This window comes from Schistocerca cancellata, chromosome 2 (genome assembly GCF_023864275.1).
Source record: "Schistocerca cancellata isolate TAMUIC-IGC-003103 chromosome 2, iqSchCanc2.1, whole genome shotgun sequence".
NCBI lineage: Eukaryota > Metazoa > Arthropoda > Insecta > Orthoptera > Acrididae > Schistocerca > Schistocerca cancellata.
The window spans coordinates 676,865,487-676,889,708 of NC_064627.1; the positions used below are offsets into that span (position 1 = coordinate 676,865,487).

The 24,222-nt window shown below is 36.8% G+C and overlaps 1 protein-coding gene across 3 annotated transcripts in view; it reads right to left on the reverse strand.

Annotated features, from left to right (window-relative positions):
- LOC126162406 (protein N-terminal asparagine amidohydrolase-like) overlaps positions 1–24,222 on the reverse strand; it is a 144,205-nt gene that overhangs the window by 53,515 nt on the left and 66,468 nt on the right. For all 3 annotated transcript variants that reach the window (XM_049918902.1, XM_049918900.1, XM_049918901.1), the window contains exons 3-4: positions 19,525–19,590; positions 19,162–19,344 (exon numbers count right to left, since the gene is read on the reverse strand). In XM_049918902.1, the coding sequence (XP_049774859.1) occupies positions 19,162–19,344; positions 19,525–19,590 (249 nt within the window). The remainder of the gene's footprint in view (positions 1–19,161; positions 19,345–19,524; positions 19,591–24,222) is intronic.

The window sequence follows — 24,222 nt, forward strand, 5'->3', positions numbered from 1 at the left end:
CTGATCCATAGAACACCAGTTTTGTTTCTTCTGACAAAGACATCCTCCTGTGTAGTCCCCACCCAGAGATTCGAATGGGGGGGCCGTTTTATCATTGGAATATTTTACCCAAGAGGATGTGATCATCATTTAACAATACAGTAGAGCTGCATGCCTTCAGGAGAAATTATGACTGTAGTTTCCCCTTGCTCTCAGCTGATCGCAGTGCCAGCACGCCAAGGCTGTTTTAGTTGATGTTATAAGGTCAGATCAGTCAATCATCCAAACTGTTGCCCCTACACCTACTGAAAAGGCTGCCACCTCTCGTCATGAAAGCTAGTTCATATAACGCATATATTTTTAATAATTACTTTCTAAAAAGAGGTGAGAAAATTGTTGCAAATAGTTCAGAAGATCATCATGACTCTAATAAGTTAAAGTTCATATGAGATGGATATATGTCCAACAGCACACTAAAAAGTTGTGGCCCTATAACATGTAAGGTATCATTAATTTAAGGTGTTTTCCCAGACAGATTGAAAAATGCCTTTGTTATGCCTATCAATAGGAACGGTAACTCCATAGACATCAATAACTAATGCCCACTGTCTCTTCTCACACCATTTTCTCAAATTTTTGAGGGGGCAATGCATACATGGTTGTTGCCCACTTTTTAATAATAGGATACTAAACCAATCATAGTTTAGATTTCAAAAAGGGCCATTCTACAGTGTTAGCTATTTATAAATTTACTGAGAAAATCAAAAAATATTTCAATGATAAAGTATGATAAGCTAGGATCTCCTGTGAGTTCTTGGAGGAATTTGATTTTGTCAGTCATAACATTTTATTTAGCAAAGTTAAGTTTTTATAGAACATAACAATATTATGAGAAGGATAGTTGCTATTCATCATATAGCGGAAACACTGAGTCGCAGATGGGCACGATGACAAAAAAGCTTTCGGCCAACAAGGCCTTCTTCAGAGATAGAGCACGCATGCACACACACACACACACACACACACACACTCAGGCAAACACAACTCACACACACACACACATGATGGCAGTCTCTGGCTGCTGAGGTCACACTGCCTATCTGCGATTCAGCATCTCCGCTATATATGGTGAGTAGCAACTACACTTTTCATAACACTGTTACATTCCTTCCTGAATTTTCCTTTGTTGTTTCTATGGACTGCATAGTTCAGCACATGCCTGGTTTAGTACTTATTTAAGAAACAGAAGTGCAGAAAGTTACTCTAGGTAGTTCAAGTAATATATTTCAGTTCAGCTACTTCCACTACAAGAGTAACTGCCAACTTTGGGCGTACAGAAAGCAGTAAATTAACATACTTTGCAAGTTCTCATTCACTGATTTCCTATATGATGATACCCTGGGTTAACTCCTCACTTTACACAAAAGAAAGTAATTAGAATTATGTGTGTGTGCACACGTGTACATCTTGCAATAGGCTCCTCTATAAACAGCTGGGAATATTAACCATAGCCTCAGAGTAAACTTATTCACTTATGAAATATGTAGTTAATAAACTATTTGAGTTTGAGAGTCACAAAGATATTCATAAGTAGAGCACTAGATGGAAAAATTATATGAAGGTTGGGTAACAAGTACACTGTTTTTGTTCTACTGATTCATTCATTTCAAACTAGTTTCCAGCTTATTAGGCACCTTCAGGAAAAAATCTGACTAGTGTCTGCAATGGGCACTGATTCTTAGGTTGTTGTTGTTGTTGTGGTCTTCAGTCCTGAGACTGGTTTGATGCAGCTCTCCATGCTACTCTATCCTGTGCATGCTTCTTCATCTCCCAGTACCTACTGCAACCTACATCCTTCTGAATCTGCTTAGTGTATTCATCTCTTGGTCTCCCCCTACAATTTTTACCCTCCACCCTGCCCTCCAATACTAAATTGGTGATCCCTTGATGCCTCAGAACATGTCCTACCAATGGATCCCTTCTTCTGGTCAAGTTGTGCCACAAACTTCTCTTCTCCCCAATCCTATTCAATACCTCCTCATTAGTTACGTGATCTACCCATCTCACTGCTTGCTCAATATACAGATTGAATAACATCGGGGATAGGCTACAACCCTGTCTCACTCCCTTCCCAACCACTGCTTCCTTTTCATGCCCCTCGACTCTTATAACTGCCATCTGGTTTCTGTACAAATTGTAAATAGCCTTTTGCTCCCTGTATTTTACCCCTGCCACCTTCAGAATTTGAAAGAGAGTATTCCAGTCAACATTGTCAAAAGCTTTCTCTAAGTCTACAAATGCTAGAAACGTAGGTTTGCCTTTCCTTAATCTTTCTTCTAAGATAAGTCGTAAGGTCAGTATTGCCTCACGTGTTCCAGTACTTCTACGGAATCCAAACTGATCTTCCCTGAGGTCGGCTTCTACTAGTTTTTCCATTCGTCTGTAAAGAATTCGTGTCAGTACTTTGCAGCTGTGGCTTATTAAACTGATTGTTCGGTAATTTTCACATCTGTCAACACCTGCTTTCTTTGGGATTGGAATTATTATATTCTTCTTGAAGTCTGAGGGTATTTCGCCTGTTTCATACATCTTGCTCACCAGATGGTAGAGTTTTGTCAGGACTGGCTCTCCCAAGGCCGTCAGTAGTTCCAGGTCTTTCAGTGCTCTGTCAAACTCTTCACGCAGTATCGTATCTCCCATTTCATCTTCATCTACATCCTCTTCCATTTCCATAATGTTGTCCTCAAGTGCATCGCCCTTGTATAGACCCTCTATATACTCCTTCCACCTTTCTGCTTTCCCTTCTTTGCTTAGAACTGGGTTTCCATCTGAGCTCTTGATGTTCATACAAGTGGTTCTCTTATCTCCAAAGGTCTCTTTAATTTTCCTGTAGGCAGTATCTATCTTACCCCTAGTGAGATAAGCCTCTACATCTTTACATTTGTCCTCTAGCCATCCCTGCTTAGCCATTTTGCACTTCCTGTCGATCTCATTTTTGAAACGTTTGTATTCCTTTTTGCCTGCTTCATTTACTGCATTTTTATATTTTCTCCTTTCATCAATTAAATTCAATATTTCTTCTGTTACCCAAGGTTTTCTACTAGCCCTCGTCTTTTTACCTACTTGATCCTCTGCTGCCTTCACTACTTCATTCCTCAAAGCTACCCATTCTTCTTCTACTGTATTTCTTTCCCTCATTCCTGTCAATTGTTCCCTTATGCTCTCCCTGAAACTCTGTACAACCTCTGGTTCTTTCAGTTTATCCAGGTCCCATCTCCTTAAATTCCCACCTTTTTGCAGTTTCTTCAGTTTTAATCTACAGGTCATAACCAATAGATTGTGGTCAGAGTCCATATCTGCCCCTGGAAATGTCTTACAATTTAAAACCTGGTTCCTAAATCTCTGTCTTACCATTATATAATCTATCTGATACCTTTTAGTATCTCCAGGGTTCTTCCACGTATACAACCTTCTATCATGATTCTTAAACCAAGTGTTAGCTATGATTAAGTTGTGCTCTGTGCAAAATTCTACCAGGCAGCTTCCTCTTTCATTTCTTCATCATCTGCAGAGCTAGTTGGCATATAAACTTGTACTACTGTAGTAGGTGTGGGCTTCATATCTATCTTGGCCACAATAATGCGTTCACTATGCTGTTTGTAGTAGCTTACCCGCACTCCTATTTTCCTATTCATTATTAAACCTACTCCTGCATTACCCCTATTTGACTTTGTATTTATAACCCTGTATTCGCCTGACCAAAAGTCTTGTCCCTCTTGCCACCGAACTTCACTAATTCCCACTATATCTAACTTTAACCTATCCATTTCCCTTTTTAAATTTTCTAACCTACCTGCCCGATTAAGGGATCTGACATTCCACACTCCGATCCGTAGAACGCCAGTTTTCTTTCTCCTGATAACGACATCCTCTTGAGTAGTCCCCGCCCGGAGATTCGAATGGGGGACTATTTTACCTCCGGAATATTTTACCCAAGAGGACGCCATCATCATTTAATCATACAGTAAAGCTGCATGCCCTCGGGAATTAGGTAACCAAACATTATAGGCACAAATACAATCACTTGCACAGAGGGTTGTGCATCAAACTTGTTGCTTAACACTGGTTTACACAATGGACAATGTTAAGCACAATAAATAGTTAAACTACACAGTATTACAGGTTAAATACTTATAATGCCTTTTTTGTGAGGTTTTGATATTGGCTGAGAACCTGTTAAACTGAACACTCTTCATTTATGTTGTCCAGCAAACATGTTTTTCAACAATGTAAATTAAACTTTAGGCAATGGACAGTACTCTAGACAATAATTAAAATACACGATCTTACAGTATTAAAGGTTATATGGTCATGATACCATAGTTTGTGAGGTCACGACATTGGTTCAAAACTATCTAACTGAGCACTAGTAATTTATGTTGATCAACAAACATGTTTTACTTTGTAAATGACATTTTTACACAGAGGGTAATGTTAAACACAGTACACGGTTAAAATATACATTATTAAAGTATTACAAGTTATATTGTTGAATTTCGTGAGATAAGCAAGATAAGGAATAGGAAACTCTATTATGTTTTAATTTTCTGTAGCAGTATGTGTCATTGTGGCAGTTTGTGGGTATGTGGCTGGTTCATTGATCATGTGAAGCTCAAAAGTGGGGATTTGCTCATCTGCAATTGACCATTTAAAACCAGACGGGGATTTTGAGCTAAATGTCTGTTTACCTCAAGTACTTGTAATAGGCTCAGTTTTGTTCCTTTGTTGGCTGTATGTAGTTCTTCTCTGCATGCTTAGTTATTTGTGTTATTCCTTCAGCACATGTTCGGCAAAGGTGGAGTCTGACTTATGTAATCCCCAGCTTCGTTCATGTTCAGTCAGCCTAGTTCTTATGACTTGCCTATCTGATCAATATACAGTTAGTTGAAGTCACTGAAAGCAATTTTGTAAACACTGCAGTTACTTAACAAATCTGTTTTGTTCTTGCTATTGAATAGAATAGGGACGACTGTAGTGCCTCTTACATACAATGAAGTTTTGTAAATGCAGAATTTGAGAGTTTTGGCTAACTTGTCAGATAGCTGTCCTAAATATGTATAGTACACTAGTTAGTTTTAGATATCATTGTTGCTGCAAAGGGAGCATACACATAGAGCAACATTTTTCTTCTTTGTTTTTTGTGTAAAATGTTGTCCATTAATTCAGCAGTATAGCCATTATTTGATGCAATAAATTTAATGGTGTCTAATTCTGTCTGAAAATTCTGTTTTGACATTGGTATTGATGTAAGACTATGTATCTTGGAATGGAAGGCAGCATCTTTGTGTGATATTATGTGCTGTGAACAAGAGGGTATTGCCATGTCTGTAGTGTTGGGTTTTCTGTAAATTTTGAAACTGTGTGTGCCTGTAGCAATATCTATGTTGAGGTCTAAGAAGTTAACGGATTTTTCATCAATCTCCATGGTGAACTGTATGTTTTTGTGTAGTGAGTTTAAGTGTTCTAGGAATGTGTTGAATAGTCTTTTGGTTCTGGTCCACAGACACAGCACATCATCTACATATCTGTATCAATATTAGATATTATCACTGAGAGGCTCATTATGTAGGAACTGTTTTTCAAAATGGTCCATGAATATTTCTGGTAAAAAGAGAACTGAGGGGAGGGTCCCCATTGCCAAGCCATCTAGCTGTTTGTACAGAGTACCTTCAAATTGAAAATTTGGCAGCTTCATGTCTTCTACATGTACAGCATAGACAACTGCTCTGTGTAGTAGATGTGTCAAGATATCAAGGTATTCTTTGACTGGTATGTTTGTAAATAAGCTGCTAACATCAAAAGCTATTAGTTTTGCACTATGTGGAATAGGGAGCTCTTTAATTTTGTTAACAATGTCCACTGAATTTATAATTCCAAACTTAGATTTAAATTTTGTTTATGTTTTGATATAGAAATTTAAGTCTTCGGTAATTCTGTAGTTTGGTGCAGTGCAGGTTGGCACAAGAGGTCATAAAAGTTTGCCTTCCTTGGGCAGTTTAGGAAGTCCACATACTTTAGGAGCTACTGGGTTCATGTTGATCAAATTCTTAGCTCCATATTCACGTATTATGATTTTGATGGTCTTGGTTAGGTTTTTAATTTCTTCGTAGAACGTTTTCGTGTGATCTTTGGTGAGGACATGGGTGTGAGAAGTTGTTTCACTTTCTCAATGTAATTACTTTTTTCCATGAGAAATAAGAGACTTATTTCATCTCCTTTTGTGAGAATGTTGTTATTTTGAGTAATTTTCTTCGTTTTTCAGTATATTCTGGTCCATAGATTGTAATGTAAGAGTGTCTAACTCAAGCCATTTTTGCTCATCACATCTTACTAAGTTTTTAGTTGCGATGTTGTTATTTAGACTGTATTCTACACTTAACAACCAAAGAAACTGGTACACCTGCCTAATATCGTGCAGGTCCTCCGCCAGCACACCGAAGTGACATAACACGACATGGCATGAACTCAACTCGTGTCTGAAGTAGTGCTGGAGGGAATTGACACCATGAATCCTGCAGGGCTGTCCATAAATGCATAAGAGTATGAGGGGGTGGAGATCTCTTCTGAACAGCACATTGCAAGGCATCCCAGATATGCTCAATAATGTTCATGTCTGAGGAGTTTGGTGGCCAGCGAAAGTGTTAAAACTCAGAAGTGTGTTCCTGAGCCAGAGTCCTATCTAGACTTATCAGGGGTCCCATATCACTCCAAATGCACACACCCCACACCATTACAGAGCTTCCACCAGCTTGAACAGTCCCCTGCTGACATGCAGGGTCCATGAACTCATGAGGTTGTCTCCATAGTTGTAAATGTCCATCTACTCGATACAATTTTAAATAAGACTTGTCCGACCAGGTAAAATGTTTCCCGTCATCAACAGTCCAATGTCAGTGTTGACAGGCCCACGTGAGGTATAGAGCTTCGTGTCGGGCAGTCATCAAGGGTAAATGAGTGGGCCTTTGGCTCCGAAAGTCCACATTGATGATGTTTCGTTGAATGGTTCACATTTTAACAATTGTTGCTGGCCCAGCATTGACATCTGCAGCAATTTTCAGAAGGGTTGCACTTCTGTCATGCTGAACGATTCTCTTCAGTCGTCGTTGATCCCATTCTTGCAAGATCTTTTTCCGGCCGCAGCGATGTTGGAGATTTGATGTTTTATTGGATTCCTGATATTCACGGTACACTTGTGGAATGGTCATACAGGAAAATCCCCACTTCATCGCTACCTCAGAGATGCTGTGTCCCGTCACTCATGCAACGACTACGACACCACGTTGAAACTCATTCAAATCATGATAACCTGCAATTGTAGCAACAGTGATCAGTCTAACAACTGCACCAGACACTTGTTGTCTGATATAGGCATTGCCAACCACAGCACCATATTCTACCTGTTTACATATCTCTGTATTTCAATATGCAAGCCTATACAAGTTTCTTTGGCGCTTCAGTGTACATCAACTTTTAATACATCTAACTGTTTTCTGGAAGGTGTAAGGGGAAGGGCATATTGGAAGCCTTTTATTAGCATTTCCATTTCCTTCATGGAAAGAACAGTTTCAGTTAAATTTACTACTTGAACTGAAAAAAAGCTTTGTTTACGTTTTGTGAGTATGGCTGCATTACGATTGCATAGGTTGTTTACTCTGTGTTTTTAGTGTAAGTACATCTCCTGGATTATGTTATGCACTATTTCAAGTATTTCATTATCAAAAACTTCAAATTCACATGGGTTTAGAATGTGTGTAATTCGTATATACATCACTTTAAGATTGTCCTTGACACTGTATCAGTTTTTGATTTCTTTCTTTATCTATACAGGAACTGTGACCTTCATTGCTTCTTTCGCTGCAGCTGACGTACTTCTTGACTTGATGCAGACGTATTTCAGTGTAATATTTAATTTTTGGCATTGTTTACTGAACCAAATGTGCTGTGCTGCCTTCGATTTTTGTTTCAGTAACCTGCTGTATAGGACAGATGGAAGTGATGTATTGGCACTATTAATATTATTTATGGATTATTTTGTTACTTCTTGGTAGAACAGTTTCATATTTAAGTTTGGAAAACATGTACACTGTTTTCGTTCTAATTATTTTTGTTTATTTCAAACTAGTTTCAGCTATTACAACATTTTACACAAAAAACAGAGAAGAAAAATGTTGCCCTATGTGTATGTCCCATCTACAACAACAGTCACATCTAAAACTAAGTGGGGTGCTACACCATATATAGGAAGGCTATCTGACAAATTAGCTGAAATGTTCAAATCCTGCACTTACAAAACTCCATTTTATGTAACAGGCTCCATTTGATGTAGGAGGATACTATTCAACAGCATAGACAAAATAGATCTTTTAAGTAACCATGGTATTTACAAAATCACTTGAATGACTGCAACTAACTGTATATTGATCAGATAGGCAAGCCATAAGAACTAGGCTGATTGAACATGAACGAAGCTGGGGATTACAAAAGTCAGACTCCACCTTTGTCGAACATGTGCTGAAGGAATAACACAAATACCAAGTCCACAGAGAAGCACTACATATAGCCAACAAAAGAAGAAAACTGAGCCTATTACAAGTACTTGAGGTAAACAGACATTTAGCTCAAAATCCCCGAGCACATCCCACTTTTGAGCCTCACATGATGCAATCAACCAGCCACGTACTCACAAACTGCCACAATGACACATACTGCTACAGAAAATTAAAACATAATAGAATTTCCTATTCCTGACATTGCTTATCCAACAAATTTCAACAATATAAATTGTAATACTGTAATGATATATATTTTAACTGTGTACTGTGCTTAACATTGCCCACTGTGTAAAAATGTTACTTACAATGTAAAACATGTTTATTGCTCAACATAAATTACTAGTGCTCAGTTAGATAGTTTTGAACCAATATTGTGACATCGCAAACTATATCATCATAACCATATAACCTGTAATACTGTAAGATCATGTATTTCAATTATTGTGTATAATACTGTCCATTGCTTACTATGTTAAAAATCAGGTTTGTTGCAAAAAATAAATGAAGAGTGTTCAGTTTAACAGTTTCTCAGCCAATGTCAAGACCTCACAAAGAAATAAAATAAAATAGCATTATAAGCTTTTAACCTGTAATAGTGCGTAGTTAAATTATTTATTGTGCTAAACATTGTCCATTGTGTAAAGTGTAATTCAAAGTTAAGAAACAAATTTGATGCACAATACTATATGCAAGTGACTGTATCTTCGCCTATAATGCTTGGTTACCTAAGAACCAGTGTCCTTTGCAGACACTACTCAGTTGTTTGCTGAAAATGGCCTAATAAACCGAAAACTAGCTTGAAATAAACCAAAAGCTGTAGAAAAAAAAACCAGTGTACTTGTTATTCAACTTTAAATATGGAACTGTTCTCTAAGATGTAACGGAAGAACCAATTAATAAAAAATCATGTGAATTACTTTTTAATGAATGTAAGTTTTGGCATCATGAGGGGTGAAATAAACAGTTATAAAATTATTTTACAATGCACCCAAGGAAATAAATTGTCTGTCAGTTTAAGCATAAGATTATTCAACTGTAGATCAAACCTTTTTCTTTTTAACAGCTCGATCTATATCACAGATTAATTCCTGAATAGTCATTTTAATAGAAAAAGGCTTGTAAATGGACTGCATGTAGATATATACAATGTGTTTCACTATTCAGGTTACACACTTCTAGAGGTTGTAGAAGGGACTTAGTAGATCAAATTTCACTGAGGAACCCATGCCAGGAAATGTCATTGAACAACGCTACAGAGCATCAGAGTTATATTTGCTGGCACCTGTAACTATATGTATATACAAGGTGAGTCTATGATGGTGTTACAAACTTTCAATGATGATGGAGAAGGATAAATGTATCAATTTGAGGTAATGGCCTCTGTACCGGAATTGAACAAGTCGAAAGTTATAAGCAAAAACTGTTTTGATACTTCCGACAGTGGGACACACGAACATAGGGTAGGCAACTTTCAGAGGCGACAGTATGGACCAAAACAAAAAAAAAAATGTCTAGCTACGAGAATTTCTTTGATGAAGGAGATGTGTTTCACACTAGCAAAGATGAACAAGTGCTCATAGCTCCTCAGGTATGCATTTTACAGCCCATGTTCACTAGACAATTTTTCTTGTCTGAGTACATACTACAACCTCTGAAAGTTGTGTACCCTACATTCTTAGTAACAGCAGTACCAGTACATGTATTCCACTGTCAGAAGTATCAGAATAATTTACGCTTATAGCTATCAACTCGTTCATTTCTGAACCAGGGACCCTTACCTGAAATTGATACATTTACCCATCTCTATTATCCTTTAAAGCTTCTAACATCATCATGGAATCATCCTGTATATAAACACTTACAGGCATCAGTGCCTTTAGCATCGATGCTCTGCAGCAGTGTTAGATGACATTTCCAGACATGGGTCCCTATGTAAAACTTGGTCGACTAAGTCCCTTCTACACCCTCTAGAAAAGTGTAACATGAACTGTGAAACACCCTGTATATACTTGTTCACTATTATTATTGTCGTCATCATTGTAGTTTGTGTGTGTGTGTGTGTGTGTGTGTGTGTGTGTGTACACACACACAGAGAGAAAAAGAAATATGTTAATATACCTTCCACAGATCTCAAGTGAAATGATCATCATGGATGTGTAGAACATGCAAAGAACTCCTAAACATATTTTCATTTAAAGGGTAAAAAATAACTTTTCATGAAACATGTAAATGTTCAGTACACACAGATGTGAATGATAATTCTTAGGATATTGCAGCCATGCACCATCAAAACAGAAAAGTCATTTTACAACATGTATTCACAATATTTGATATTATTAGTAACATATACACATCAGTTGGTTCTACTAAAAAATTCATCAATGGAGTACGACGGAATAGAAGGAATTCACCACTAACAAGTCTTAGGCTCCTTTTCAACTGAACTTCATTAGTAGTTAAATTTTCAGGGCTGCTAGCATCTTATTGAAAATATGTGTTCCTGAATAATGAACACCTTTTTGGACCAAAGTAAGTGATTTAAAATCTTCGTGAAGATTATTCTTATTTCTATTATTGATTCCTTGAGCTAAGCCACTGATGTGAAAAAGAGATATATGTTTAATGACAAAGTTCATTAAGGAATCCCTAGTTCCCTACACAGGCCTTTGCAGGATGGTTTTGAGTTCACACCACAAATAATTCTTATTACATGTTTTTGGACCCAGGAAACTTAAGCTTAGCTTGATGAGTTACCCCAAAAATATCCCATATGACATTACTGAATGAAATTAAGCATACTATGTCAGCTTTTTTATATCACCTATGTCTGACAACATTCTCACTGCAAATAGAGGTTTTTGTAGGCACTTCAGCAGTTCTGTGCTGTATGCCTCCCATATGAATTTTAGTATCAAGCAGTAATCCCATGAATTTGACACTGTCAACTTCTTCTATGTTTCTTGTAATATTTTAGGTGTACACTGATGGGAAACCTCTTACAAGTTCTGAACTGCATGCAGTGTGTTTTTCAAAGTTTAGTGACAAAGAATTGGCTAGAAATTATTTATTATTGTTCCTGAAAATTTCATAAACCAATCTTTCTACGACTACACTTGATTTGCTGTTTATTGCAATGTTTGTATCATCTGCAAATAAAACAATTTTGGAATCTATTAAAGTTAAAGCTGAAAGGTAATTAATTAACTCTTAAACAAAGACACAATAACTGCCTAACAAAATCTTATAAACAATTGAACATTGGAATCGTTTCAGAATTTTAACATAGCTGGAATAATAAATAATATTTTGTAAAGACATTTCCTGTTTAAAGCTGAAGAGGCTTTACACATATGTTCATAATGTGCACTATAAACTATGCAACACAAGACTCAAAACAACACTTAAAAATAAATGAAAAGTGCTACTTTGTAAAATGGTTGGCAGCACCAAATATAGTAAAAGAGAAATGAACAGTAAAAGCTATCATGCGATATGTGTTCTGGCCAACAGCTGCTATTACATTTCAACCCAATTTATTTTCTTTTCTTTGTCTTTCACACTAGTTCCTGAATCTTCAGCAAAAACTTTACATTCACTGTTGATTTTGTCCTGGTGCACAGTGACGTAAAATTTGGATTGTTAGATGAAAAGCTGTTGCTTATATTCCCATTCACAGACTCTGTGTGCTCATTTAAGGAGCTAGAAAGTGGATGTTATATGATCACAGTTACAGTCTGTTAAGAAAGAATAATGCTAATTTAGGAGTTGTTAATGGTGCTTTAATTTCATACTTCATTGTTGAGTTGAGAAGTGCATCTTCCTGGGATATTCAGAGCTAGCAGATGTTAATAAACTTTTTAGATGCTCAAAGTATGTGTTGTGAATGTATCAGTTTGAATAATGAACACTGGACTCCACAACAGAAAGACTATATCCAATTCAGGTGACGAGTCGGCATGATCATAATTCTGTGCTTGTATGTGTGTACAGCTATTCTGAGGTAGTGTTACCTTAAATAAACATTAAATGTTGACTTTTCTTTTACCATTTGGTCTTTTTTTAATTCCTGGTACTCTAATTCTGTTCTAATTCTTAAACTTTACTTAAACATAAATCATTAACATTCTGCAATATAAAACTTATATTACTTCCTACAATTTGAAATAAAATTTCATTGTCTTGAGATGCATCCTGTCCTACATTTTAGCAGTTTGGAGGTTAATAACTGTAGCTAGTTGTGTCTAATATATTACAAACAGAACAAAAAATTTAAAATTTCAACTGAATCATTAAATGTCATAACTGTGGATTGTATGGCATTTTCACATTCATTTTATTCTCTCTCTCACAACATTAGCAAGGGATATTAATTTCTCAGTGAAGTTAAGAAGCCGACTGTTTCTATTACTCAGCCAGTCAGCCACTTTGGCCAATAATGTTTACCCGGAGATCCCATTTGGAACAATCTTTTACAAAATAAATTGGCCATCAGGCAGTAGGCACAGTCACAAAGACAAAAAGAGACACAGCTAATGTGACAATAAACTTGACCACCAACAAGATTTGGAAGTCCAGTAGTCTGCATAATTTGGCAACCTCCTCCTCCTCCTCCTCCTCCTCCTTCTTCTTCTTCTTCTTCTTCTTCTTCTTCACCTTCTTGTTATTCCTTTTTTATAGAGAAAGTGTTGTCTTTTGGTCAAGTTACCCTTTGCTTTATGTGCTACCAGTCTAGTGACAAACGGCATGCAGTGTACATGATGGATTCGATGTTCAAGGTTACTCACTGCATTATAACTTCTATACCATATTCCACCTACGCATAAAGTGTGTGATTAATGGGACCACAATAGTGTGTGGCTAACTATGGCACAATCACATTTTTCCTCCATTTCAGTCTAGGAGTAGTCATGTAGATGTTGACACACCAGTAAGAACTGACCAGTTCAAAAATATTGTCATGACAGAGCTTTTGACTGAATGTCTTCTTCTCAACACTTCATTCTGGAGATTTCACCCTCAGCCCAGAAGGCTGCAGACCTCAGCTGTAGACAAGGTGGTTCCTTCACACCGCAGCAAGCACCTATGATCCACAATGCCAGCTGACCCCTTCATTTTGGCAAGTATAAAGTTATTTACTGCATTCTGCGAGTTTCCATAAAAACTGTCTACAATAAACTAAGTGAATACCGTGCAGAGCATATTTTATGGAAATGCAAACAGGCTGTCCAATTCTGACTTCTATCAATGGAGTTCTGAATGAGATGCTGGTCAAAAGTGATGTAAAAGGCATTTAAGTAAATTTAATTCAGAACTGCCCCCTTTTTGAAGCTGCTTAAGACATTAAGTGGCTGCTCATGATGATGTCAAAAAATTTCAAGATCAAGACAGCAAAAGTAGCCATGTGACAATTACTTGTTCAGTATATGATGTGAGCAAGCCCAAGTATATAGAGTAAATCACCTAAAACTTTCAACTGTTTTCTTTTGTGAACTGTGTAAAGAAATCAAATTGAGATTTTTGGCATGTGATAGTGTGCAGAGGGGCAATAAATTTGATTGTTCATTTAATATACTTAACTCTTGCATCAACCAAGATTCTGAAGCACTGTCATTTTTTAAATAGACCAATTTGCTTTTTTATGGCATTTGAAAGCTTCTGAAAAACTATTACAGTAATAAAAGGTTTGTTAAAGATGGCATTGAAACTTTTCAAAAACGTATCCAAGAAATGACCTAAAATTGACAGAATCAATTAATTACATTATGAACACTGCCAAGGAGGCAACTTACTTGTGAAAAAAAGAATGAAATATGGAAAATTTTGGCTGATGCCATTTTGGATATTTTTCCTCTTCATTCTTACTGCACAGAACATTTCTTCCATAATGTTTTGCAACTGAATTGCATTCAAGTTATTTGCTGCTTCATTAAAGAAGTTAAAAAAACCTGTCAACATACACTGTTTCCTCTGCAATCTGAACTGACAACTGAAACAGCCTTTGCTTTAGAACACAACAGTAGTTATCTGTATCTACTGTACAATTCTGGTGCTCACCACCTGAATACTCAGCCATGCGTGTGGCATACAGCCTCAATACCAGGGACTGTTTGTTCTATCAATACTTACAAGGGAAAATCCCCATCGTAACCCCCTCAGATTTAGTAGTAAGAGGGCCCAGTGGACAGCTCATTAAAAACTGAACACAGATCAAGCACGAAAACAGTAAGAAGGTGTAATGAACTGTGAAAAAAAGCAAAATAGAAACAGTGAACGATAAAAGAACAAGAAGTGCAATATAGAGCAGCATGAAAGAGCAACAGCAATGTGGTTTAGTGGTCACGGTATTGGACTGCAAGTGGGTGATCAGTGTTCAAACCTCCAATGTGCCAATTTTTCTTTTTCTTTCCCACTATTCACTGTATTCAAATTTGTGTCTGTGTTGTAGTGTAATGTCTGTTTATGGTGTACGGAAGGGAGCTATAATGACAATTGGTTCCGCAAAACTACTCTATTAAGAGCCACTACTCTATTAGCAGCTGAAAGGAGGCGGCTTTTGAATGGGAACTGCAAACAGTTGATGACAAGGAGACAAGTCAACCAAATCCTCCACTGGAAAACAGGTCTTGTGTGTCATACACAGCATTAGTGACAGTACAAGTGTCATATGAAAGGAATCTCTTACTGATGCACCTAATTTTTACGCCTGGCAAGTGAGTGAGATATGCCTCTTTGCCCGATTTATGTGCTTGTGTGAACATGAATGTGGTCACTCCGAAGGAAATGATGAAAACATAATATTTTGTCACATAAGCTGCAACAAATGTACACAACAGTTTTGCAATCACAAAGTTTCTCTGTGATGTGTCAAAACATATTTTTAATGTTTTTGAAGTTGCATTCTGTTTTGGAAGTTTTGATTCCTGAATTCCTATATTGTAACGCAGTTCACACATGTTTATTTGTTGTTTTCATAGGTCTATAAGGAATCTCGCCTGCTCTCACTATTCATCACGTTTACTTTTGATGGTAATGTGTTATTACCACATGACACACATTCTATAACCAATGTATAGTATGACAACTGCCAACTAACATTTCAGTGACTGGACAGACAGTTCATAATGTTGTGAAAATAAATAAATAAATAGATGGTGTGAGGGAGTTTTGAATACTGTTCATCCGGTTTACAGTCCAACACCGTGACCACTTAACCATGATGCCACGTCTTTACAGTTTTGCTCTATATTGCACTTGTTAAGCTTGGACCAGTTCAGCACCACTTTTTCCTGTTTTCAGGCTTGATCTGTGTTCAGTTTGTGACAGGCTATCCACTGGTCCATCTTACCACTAAATATGAGGTGGTTGCAAAGGGGATCGTCCCTTGTTAGTTCCATGGAAGTCTGTACCTGACACTCAAAAATTAAATTTAGGCATTAAGGAACAAACACCATTTCTTTCTGAGGTTTCCTTAATTGACTGTCTTTAATTCTTTCACTGTCAGTTATTACTTACACATAATACAGAACTTTCCACAAACTCACAGTCTCTCTCTTAGATGGTGCACTTACCCCACAAGATGTGGATATATCAAAACAATACTAAATGGAAAGTAAAAGTTCAGTACCAGGTCATATTAATCTCATGAAAGGCAGTTTTCACTTGTGATGCACACAAACTTCATCAATGGAGGAATGTGTGTTAACAGAGATTACATCTCTGCTCTGCCTTTCATGCTGGGGGAGGGGGGGTTACCAGTGATAGAACTGCAGAAAATGGTAATGGGTGGGTGTGCATGGGTCAGGTATCTACCTTATCATTTATTAATTTTCTCAATTATTTTCTTTATTCCTTTTTCATTTACACTACACTATCCATCCCCAAGTTCCTCTCACCATTTTCTTTCCCCTCATTTTTAATTTCACTATTCAGTTGACACTTCATTTCTCTTCCTATATCTAACTACATCCAAGCTCTGTGAACCACTATGAAGTGCATGACAGAGGGTATGTCTCACTGTATCAGTTATTACAGCTTTTCCCCATTCCATTCACATATGGAGTGTAGGAAAAATTATTGTTTACATGCTTCTGTGCCTGCTACAATTAATCCAATCTTATGCTCAAGATCCCTATGGAAGCAACATGTAAGGGGTTGTAATATACTGCTAATCATCATTTAAAGCTGCATCTTGAAATTGTGTCAGCAGAACTTCTCGAGATACTTTCCGTCATCTTCAAGGGTCTACTAGTTCAGCTCTTTCAACATTCCACTGACACTCACTCACAATCTTTGACCATTTGTGCTGACCTTCTCATCTACTCGTACATTCAATATCTCCTGCTAGTCCTATCTGATACGGGTTCAATGCACTTGAGCAATATTCTACGATAGGTCGCACAAGTGATTTGTGAGCAATTCCTTTGTAGAAGGACTGCATTTCTCTGCTATTCTACCAATAAATTTAAGTCTCTGACCTGTGTTACCCACAACTGAACCTATGTGATCGTTCAACGTCATATCTCTGCTAAGTGTTACAGCCAAGTATTTGTACGAGTTTACAGATTCTACCAGTGACTCATACGATACAATCAAACAATGGAAAATCCAGTAAGGCCTTCATCAAAAATAGGCGACACACACACACACACACACACACACACACACACACACACACGTACGACTGCAGTCTCAGGCAACTGAAACCATACTTGTGCCTGAGACTGCTGTCGTGTGTGTGTGTGTGTGTGTGTGTGTGTGTGTGTGTGTGTGTGTGTGTGTATTTTTGATGAAGGCCTTACTGGATGAAAGCATTATTTATTATGACAGTCATTATCTGCAAAAAAATCTCAGGTTGCTATAATACTGTCTGCAAGATCATTAATATACAACGTGAACAGCAAGAGACACAATACACTTCCCTGGGTACAACTGAAGTTACTTCTACATCTGTCAATGAGTCTTCATCCACGAGGCAGTGCAGTGGGTAGCACACTGGTCTCGGATTTGGGAGGACGACAGTTCAAACCCACGTCCGGCCATCCTGGTTTATGTTTCTCCATGATTTCCCTAAATCACTTCAGTCAAATGCCAGGATGGTTTCTTTGAAAGGGTACAGCTGATTTCCTTCCCCAGTCTTCCCTAATCTGATGGGACCAATGAACTTGCTGTTTGATCCCTCCTCTCCCCCCCCCCCCCCCCCCCCCAAATCAACCAACTCTTCATCCAAGATAACATACTGTTGTTTCCCTCTCTGCCATTGTTTCTACTCTGTCCTTACTCCATCTCTGGGCTTATTGGCACAGTACTTACCAATGTAATGTCTTTGACATTCTACTCTCTCTGACAGTTCTACACTTCACCTTTGTTTCCCCTCACCCTCACAACTGAAGGGTCCCTCTCATCCTGGGGGCTGTTCCTTCTAACCTTATCCAGTCTTTCAGTCTTTTCTTCCTGAAGAAGGAGCTAATACTTCTGAAAGTTAGGATTAGAGTTCTCACTTTTCATTGTGACTTTCAGTAGTACTAGAATTTTGGCTCCTGAAGGCTAGCCGTTCTGTCTCTCTGTCATTTCATACTTTTCTCAAATGAACTTTCTTTTTGATCCTCAAACTGCAACCACTGTACTATGAACTTCAGCATGGAAAGAACAAGTTGCAAAACTGAAAAATCTGCATACCTGCGTGATAGTGGTAGCCTGAAAACATAACACTGTTGTCACCAAGTTATTCTCAACCCAGTCTGCTTGCTTGAATCCATGAGAAGCATCCTTAACGACAATATTTTGAAAAGGACAGTTTGCTACTCATGATAGAGTCACAGACAAGCAAAACAAAAAGACTACACTAGACTTTACTATACTAGACTAGACGGCTGAAAGTTTAAATGTATAGCAGACTAGTCTTTCTTGTGCCTGTCTGCAACTCAGCATCTCCTCTGTATGGTGAGTAGCAATCTACCCTTTTCATAATATAGTCTTGTTCCATCCTGTGTTTTCCATTTAGAAACTTCCCTAAGTTTGTCTTAGATTAGTCCACATTATATGCACTGGTCTGGATTGTATTCGATTATAAATGCTTGTCCTATTTGAGATTTGATGACAGGTTTTGGCTTTGTACATTCTTTATGGACTGATTCAAAACTTTGAACTGATATCATATTACTTTCTTCCTACTCAAGTTATCAACAACACAACATTTTTTATCTGCTAATGTGAGCATTACCTATCTTAGAGCTCCCCGAGTAATCATTAAAGCATTCTCCTCATATTTTTATTCATTCATAAAATTGATTATCTATCAGGAAGACCTCATTTTCACTTTTTTCTCTTTGTAACCATTGGGAACTGTAGTTAAAAGTTCTCATTTACTTGGAAAAGCAAATACATACAGTTAATGTGAATAACTAAAAATGGAAAGTATTCACAGTATATTAGCTTCAACAGATTTCTGTAACTGATTTTTTAATCAGCCCATGGCATGTTTCAGTAGATACACAGGTTTTCAAATAGATCGGGAAACTATAATGTATTCCAATTTAGTGTAAAGTAAAGAGAAATGAAATCTACCACTTACTCATTACAGAAGCAAATACTGTCTCTGAAAAGTTCTGTGCATATCCAAAAGCTCCAAACACTTGTAATTCCATCTTTCCATCAGAGCTTCCACCAGCAATCTGCTTAACACTCTCAATCATTCTGGCCACACAGTCTGCAACTCCTCCACCATCTATATGGGACAGAGCTACTGCCCCACAAACTGGGAACAAAACAAGTCACTCAATTTCTGAAGAGAAAATGATACTTTTAAATTACATATGAAGTGTTACTTTTACTCTGATTTGTGTTCTTTTTCAGATATCTTAAATAAATGATTCATTCTGGAGTATAACTTCCCAAAATTGGGAAATTTTAGTAGTGGCTTATATTGCAGACTTACCTGGATGTCTAAGTACAGCAATAATACATGTTGTTGCATCATCAGATCCTAAGACCTCTACATTTGCTGAAAAAAATACAAAAAGAAACTATACTTCCAGTAGCAATAATTTTTTCAACAATTCTTAAATAGCTTAACGTACATTGACCCACCATGGGGAAAAATGCCAACTTTCCAAATGGTAAGGTCATTTTAAACAAGGCTGCATTTGCTGCCTTATTACATGGATGATGTGAGGCAGAACCACTAAAGGGCACGTCATCGTTAGAGTAGCTCTGAATGTTGCCTGAAGATATTAAGAATTTTAAAGAAATGTAGTTTTGGAATAACATCTCAATATATATTCTGTATCTGCATCATTGATCCAAGCTGCAGTTTAATTCAAAATGCATGATCATGCAATTTTTTTTGGTATCAGCATTATATTATGATGATGTTGCCCCAAATCGCTATCTAATCACAACTTTTAATCAAAATGACAATTTCATTTCTCTTTGTTAGCCTATGGATTATTGCTGGAGGATATTTTCTCAGATTTCACATTGCCTGTAAAATTTCCATCAATCTGTTAAACAAATCACTGAACCAGATAATGGTCCAACTTTTCTTTTCACATCATACCTGCATAAAACCTAATGCTTTTGGTCATTACCTCCACCATCTTGCTAGGAGCAAGGAACCAATTACCAAAAATTGTTTGATTCTCATTTTATTCTGCATAGTATAGCAGAATCATTTGCCCTACCCATTACGTTCACAAAGGATATATCACCTAAGCCTAAATATCTCTAATTTTACTACCATAGTCATTATGTGAGATGCATGTTGCTAGAAACAATAATTTTCTTGACTCATTTTAAAATTTTGGTTCATGGAGCTTTGTGAGTCAGGCATTCCACAATACACAATGCATTTCTTGTGTAGTTTTCCAAAATATTCTGTGATACTCTCAGTGTGACTAACTAGTTCTTCCACTATCTGAGTCTGGAACCTGCCTTTTCCACAATCAGATTTTCATTGTTATGACAGATTGCAGTGAATGATCTCTTTGTATCAAGAGCTTGTTTCCAGAGATAACTGAGTGTAAACCATTGCCTGTGGATGCATACACAGGGTGTCCCAGGACGAATGGTCAATATGCAGGGATATGATGTGAATGCTGATTTGAAGCAAAAAACCTCTATGAACATATACCCTATTCCAAATAGTTTCCGAGATAGAACAAGTTTAATGTACTTGTGAGGGAAAATCTCAACTGCACTTATTCTAATTGCTGGGCTTGCTGTGGAAGTGCAATGAACTGGCCACCAAGATAGCCAGACCTTACACCACTGGATTTTTTTTTATGAGGTTGGATGAAGTCTGAGATGTACAAACAAAAGTTGAATGTGTGAGATGAACTGCTTTGTCACATAAGGGGCATTGTTGCCCTCAGTAGGGAACATGCAGAAGCACTTAGACAAGCAACAAAACATGTTCTCGCAAGAGAGTGTAGTGCTACTGACTGGCTTTCATAGTCCCACCTAGGGAGCATAAACTCCAGTTCACCTTGAAGCTGAAAGCCTAAATGAATGTGGGATCGTATTTACTCAAAAAGTACATGACACCACAATTTCAATTGCATTAACAAACACATTTATTCCTTCAAAAGTACAGTTGTTAATGACAATGACCAGATTATCTACTATGAAAAACTTTCAGCACATAGTACCAAATCAGCACCTACAGTTACCTGCCAACAGTTCCATGGCAAAGTTAGTTATTCTATTTTTGACACAAAACATAGTTCACATTTACATGAAGCACTATCCTTTAGTAATTTATTAGAGAAAAATACATTGCAGTAGTTCAATTAAGTCAGTCCATGACAAGAGTCACCATGTCCAGCAATAGCTCACTCCAATGACAATGACATCACACATCTCCTTGTTAATTGCAACATTATTCAGTTAACATGTTCATTTACCTGCTACACAAAAACCACTCAAAAGTTATTAAACATTAATGAGACTGAGTTTTGTGGATGTCAGTTCGCATACAGAACGCAGTAGTGGCATTAATCGAAACTGTGAGTGAACCCAACATAAGCCTTACTCATGAGCTTTCAAACCATTAACTGCCAATTTTGTGAGGTGTCTCATTACTTGAAGACAAGCATGCGAGTAAACTGTTGTTGCGTAAATTACATTATGCTTTGAAAGTCACCTAGGCTGAATTTTACTGTTTTGGATGTCTCACCAGAATTAATGTGATTTTGGCTTACAAAAATGTTACTGGTTAGAAATTTAGAAATATACATGGTCACTATTATTCTTCTGCAATATCAGGTTTACATGGTTGTATGAGAGCCATATTGCAAATTAGGGTAAATTACACAAAATTGTTACTCAGTTAGTTAGTTAATCAATGCTCTATGTTATTCCTATATAGAAAAATTAAAGTATTAAAAGGATGTAGTCACAATTTGGAATAGTTCTGACAAAATCTGTCATGGAAAACAGTAATATCCTGGAGCATTTTTATGTTAATTATTGCATATGTTAATTAATTTCAGATGATTCAAAGTACTTTTTAAGAAAATGGGACTGCCATACTTTGCTGGTGTGGGTCACCTTTCTTAAATATACTGATAAACTCATAGGGTTTTGCATGTTGCAAAATGTAGTACTAACATCAATCAAATGTGTTTTCTATTTCAGAATTCTGTAAAGAAAACTAATTACATTAATGTAAACACAACAATCAAAATGATAATCAGACCAATAAATTACAGTGAAATGAAGTCTAAATAAGATCTTGAGATTCTCAAGTAAGTGTACATGTTAATAGATAAAAATATTGAAAATAAGGTAAAAATTAGAAAAAATAATTGTTTATTTACGGGAGTAAAAAAACATAACAGATGGGAAGATTCCATTTTGCTATGTGACCAGTGCATCAATGCATTTAAGTTAACAAGGCATATTCAGACATTAATTGTTAACTGTACAACAGCTGTAAGTGACATGGACAGTAATGCTTACAGGTAAACGTGTTAAAAATATGTATTTTTCAATTGACACTTTGTAAAATACATGTAGAAATTTGAATTAATTGTTGTACATGGATAAACTGGACAAAGCATTGAATAATATAGAAAACAAATAACTGATTACAGTAAATGTGTTCTATCTCGGAAACCATTTGGACTAGGGCATAATCCTGTATGAGGTTTTTTGCTTTAAATGGTCATTCCTGTCACATCCCTGAATACTGATCATTCCTCCTAGGCCACCCTGCATAAATTCTGATTGCTTAATACCTGAGTCTCAATAGTTGGAAGTGTTGGCCATAATTTTCATTTGGTCGGATGTAATCTCATGCTTCCTTGTGAAGTTGAATTTAGGCACCACAGATTTCTCTTGCTCATGTAATTAAGAGTCAGCATTCTGAAACAGTATGAATACTGTCCTACATAATTATTGAAACACTAAAAACAAGCCTATAACTAACAACATGCTACATTTCTTTTATTTCAGTATGTGGTTGGAAACAAATGTAATATTCTGTCTTACAGAGTGGAGGAACACTATATGATGCTCAGTCTGTGTTCGCAAAATAAATTTGTACATAAATATTTTGTAGATCACTGATATTGTAGTCATATCTTCTCAAAAACCATCAAATGATTACTTTCAGGATGAAAATGGCTCTTGATTGTCATCGCCTCTGTGGTGTTTTGTTAATGTGTTCTGTATCACTTTCTGTTGGGTAGGATTATTAAAAGAGTGGCCAGTGAAGTTCAGGTAATTATGTGTTGGTATTCAGTAGGAAGTTTGGCTACGTCAGTCATTAGACTGATATTCAATAAACACATCTAACAGAAATTTTCATTAAATAGTGGAAACTCCAGGTAATAATATCAACAAGATAGGAAAAGACAGATTGTTACTTACTGCAAACAAGACATGTTAAATTGCATACAATTGACAGTCATGTGCGCGTGAGATGTGCTTGCTTGTGTGCATGAATGGTATCTGTTTCTCTTTTGCTCATGAGGGCTGTGACTGAAAGCTTTATGTATGTGTCTTTTAATTGTGCCTATCTACAACTTAACATGTCTTCTTTATGGTAAGTAGCAATCTGTCTTCTCCTAAATTGCAGAAATTTTCATTACTTCTTAAGCCTCATTTTAATTTCGATGTTAGGGTTTATACTGCTCATGTGATTGATAAATTTCTGATGAAGGCTATGGAAGTGACTGTCCTGTAACCAAAGTTTTACTAGAATCATATGGGCCAAGAAAACCACGAACATTTTATCAAAGACTGCCAAATCAATGATGTGTTAAAGAAAAAACATGTAGGATTTTGTCATTAGATTGGAAAGTATCCGAGAAATGTTTTAAAATCAAATTACAAGGTCTGGTGTATCATCAAGCTTCAGTATTGTTTTGTACCATTTGTCTGTATCTGTTTATGTGATTGCTGCATTTATAACCATTTCCACAATAATTATTGTTTTTTCTGCTATGAAAAACGTATTGAAACAAATGCATTTTTGACAAAGTTGGTATTCAGACAGTGTGACAGATATTTTCATCCATTACAGTGAAGTAACATTAACAGAGAGTATAGGAATATTCTGTGTAGCATGGTATAAAGATTACATGTTTGGGGAAGGTAGCAAGGAAAGGGTGAAAAATTAATCTCAAGCAGA